The following is a 2,527-nucleotide window of genomic DNA, read 5'->3' as shown; positions in this document are numbered from 1 at the left end:
GTGTGTGTGTGTGTGTGTGTGTGTGTGTGTGTGTGTGTGTGTGTGTGTGGACATACTCTCTGATGATGCGGTAGCTGCGTTCTCTGAAGAACTCGTTCTCTTTGTCCAACTCTTTCTCATCCTCGCCGATCGTCACGTTGAAACGTTTCTCCTCGAAGTCGGGCTCCTGCTCCTTACGGATGTTGGCCTTCTTCAGGACCTGAAACAGAACCAGAACCAGAGTTCTGACACTTGAAACCTTTACATACTCCCTCTGAAGCCAAACAGTCGATGCGCAGTCACGTGGTTGTGTGGCATTTGTTTTTGCACACAACTTAGTCCCTGAGACACCCCGCACCGAGCTCCTGGGAAACCCCTCCCGCTGCAGCATACGTCACTACAGGGGGTTCCTCCCGCTGAAGTCCGCAATGTGAAAAAAAGTCAGAGACTCGTCACCCGATGTTATTTATCCACAAATCTGTCCTGGTTAAAGCTCCAACGTTTTTATCAGTCAGATTCCACCGTGGAAAATGATTGTTTTATCTCCATCCATGTGTTTTGGCCGTTTGACTCTTTATTAATTGCCTCTTCTGGCTGTAGCACAGTGGTTAGGGGAGTCGTCCTGGAACAGGAAGGTCACCGGTTCGAACCCCCGTCCAGCTGTCTCAGTTGTGTCGTCCTTGGGCAAGGCACTTCAGCCCTAATGCCTCTGATGTGTCCCATCAGTGTATGAATGTGATTGGCACTGATTAGTCTCCATAGCTGATTGTACATGTTATCTTTGTAGAGAGCTAACAGAGTGCTGTGTGAATGGGTAAATGAGGACACAGATTGTAGTGTGAAGAGCTCTGAGTGTCCTGGATGGATAGAAAGGTGCTGTATACGTACAGTCCATTTAACATTTACAATCGGCTCATGAAGCGAGTCGCTTTTTTGTTTTGTTTGAAGCGAGCGGTTCAAATAAGATGCAGCTTCTGAGCACTTTCAGCACAAACTTCACACAGTAAGTTCTTATGTGGAGGAGGCAAAGAGTTCGACCCGTGGGTTGTGTCAAGAAGCTGCCCAAATGTCAGCAATGTGAACAAAATGATGCAGTTTTTGTCATGAAACTGTGACAATCCGAACTCATTTCAGCAGTTCGAAGGGAGTATGCAGGAGCCTTCAGACTGGCCTTTTTCAGAACCAGAACCAGAGTTCTGACACCCAGACAAGCCTTCTTCAGGACCTGTTGGTATTTTCTTACTGCTTCCTGTGCACACAGCTCATTTCTGTTCAAAGGAAGCTGAAGTGAACCTTTCGGCTGCTGCTGATCAGGTTAGGGGCTACAGGTCAAAGGTCAGGCAGCCTCAGGTTTACAGGTGAATCAGTCTCAGTTTAAAAGCTGACATTAAAAACTCAACAAGTTTAAATCAGTTTTTAGGTCTGCAGGCTGCTGCGTCTCATCAGCGTTAAGCCCCGCCCCCTTCACGTACACAAACAGGACTTTGTCTTTAATACACTCAGGTTCAGTAGTTCTTTCTGTGCAGCTGTTTGTTTAATGACTCTGTTTTCTTTGATAAGACCAGAGTTTCTGCTGCAGACTGTAAAACTGACACATTTCTCTTTAATATAAGATATTTATTAGGATGTATGAATGTTTGAACAGAGCCCTGAGCCGACTCTGTGACCTGCTGCTTCCTAAATAAAGCTGTTACCTCTTTGGCGTGCCTCAGCCCTCGCTCCCAGGCGCTCTCCACAGGAGGTTCCACCGGCGGAGGTGGAGGGGGGAGTTCCTCCACCGCAGGACCGGCCTGCGACATGGAAACAGTCATTTATGGTTTCCGGCTCACACGCCATCAGTCAGACAAAGTGAATCCTGATATTCATGTGTGCAGCGCCTCACCCAGGGGTTGTTGGGTATCAGGGGGTGTGGTCCTCCGGGGGGGGCTCCATTAGGTGAGAAAGGATCTGGTTTACTGATGAGGGAATAGTTTCCTTTGTCATTGAAGCCAGGGTGGATGAACCTGCAGTTCATGCCCCACGTACAGTTTCCTGATAGAAACAATGTTCTTTAATAAACTGCAGCAAGACGCTGAGCTAACAGTGACACTTCTGTTCCTGAGACATGAGATCAGAACACAAACAAGTTCCCACTTCCTAACAACAACAACAACAACAACAACAACGGACTCATTGTCCATTCAGACCCCCACATCGCATTTATGTGTTGCAGACATTTTAATGTTTACAGGTAAACAAATGTTTAAGGTATTGTTTTATTTTTACAGTATTTATTCCCTCATATTGTAAAATTAGATCAGCTGGTTTTTAAAAGGGATCCCTGATTAGTTGTAACATTAAGACCTTATTTAATAAACATACATTTTAACTGTAAAATATATTTTAACACAGACGGAGCCATTTTATTTGCACACAAAGCATTCTGGGTAAATGATGACGTGGATAGGTCCTCGGTGCGAGGCTGCTAGCGAGCTATATCCACCCTGAAGGTTAATCTTGGACAATATCTGAGTAAAGGTGACTGACGGCGGTCAGTCACCTTTACTCA

At 45.9% G+C, this 2,527-nt stretch overlaps 1 protein-coding gene across 1 annotated transcript in view; it reads right to left on the bottom strand.

Moving 5' to 3' along the window:
* zc3h18 (zinc finger CCCH-type containing 18) overlaps positions 1 to 2,527 on the bottom strand; it is a gene marked incomplete at its 3' end in the record, with an annotated part of 35,084 nt that overhangs the window by 16,396 nt on the left and 16,161 nt on the right. Inside the window, 3 exon segments of the mRNA XM_014030156.1 lie at positions 57 to 199; positions 1,674 to 1,769; positions 1,862 to 2,010. Of these exon segments, the coding sequence (XP_013885610.1) occupies positions 57 to 199; positions 1,674 to 1,769; positions 1,862 to 2,010 (388 nt within the window).

The sequence above is a fragment of the Austrofundulus limnaeus genome, unplaced genomic scaffold (genome assembly GCF_001266775.1).
Source record: "Austrofundulus limnaeus strain Quisiro unplaced genomic scaffold, Austrofundulus_limnaeus-1.0 Scaffold1009, whole genome shotgun sequence".
Classification (NCBI taxonomy): Eukaryota; Metazoa; Chordata; class Actinopteri; order Cyprinodontiformes; family Rivulidae; genus Austrofundulus; species Austrofundulus limnaeus.
Note: the sequence above shows the minus strand (reverse complement) of the source record. Positions and strands in the feature narration are given on the sequence as shown.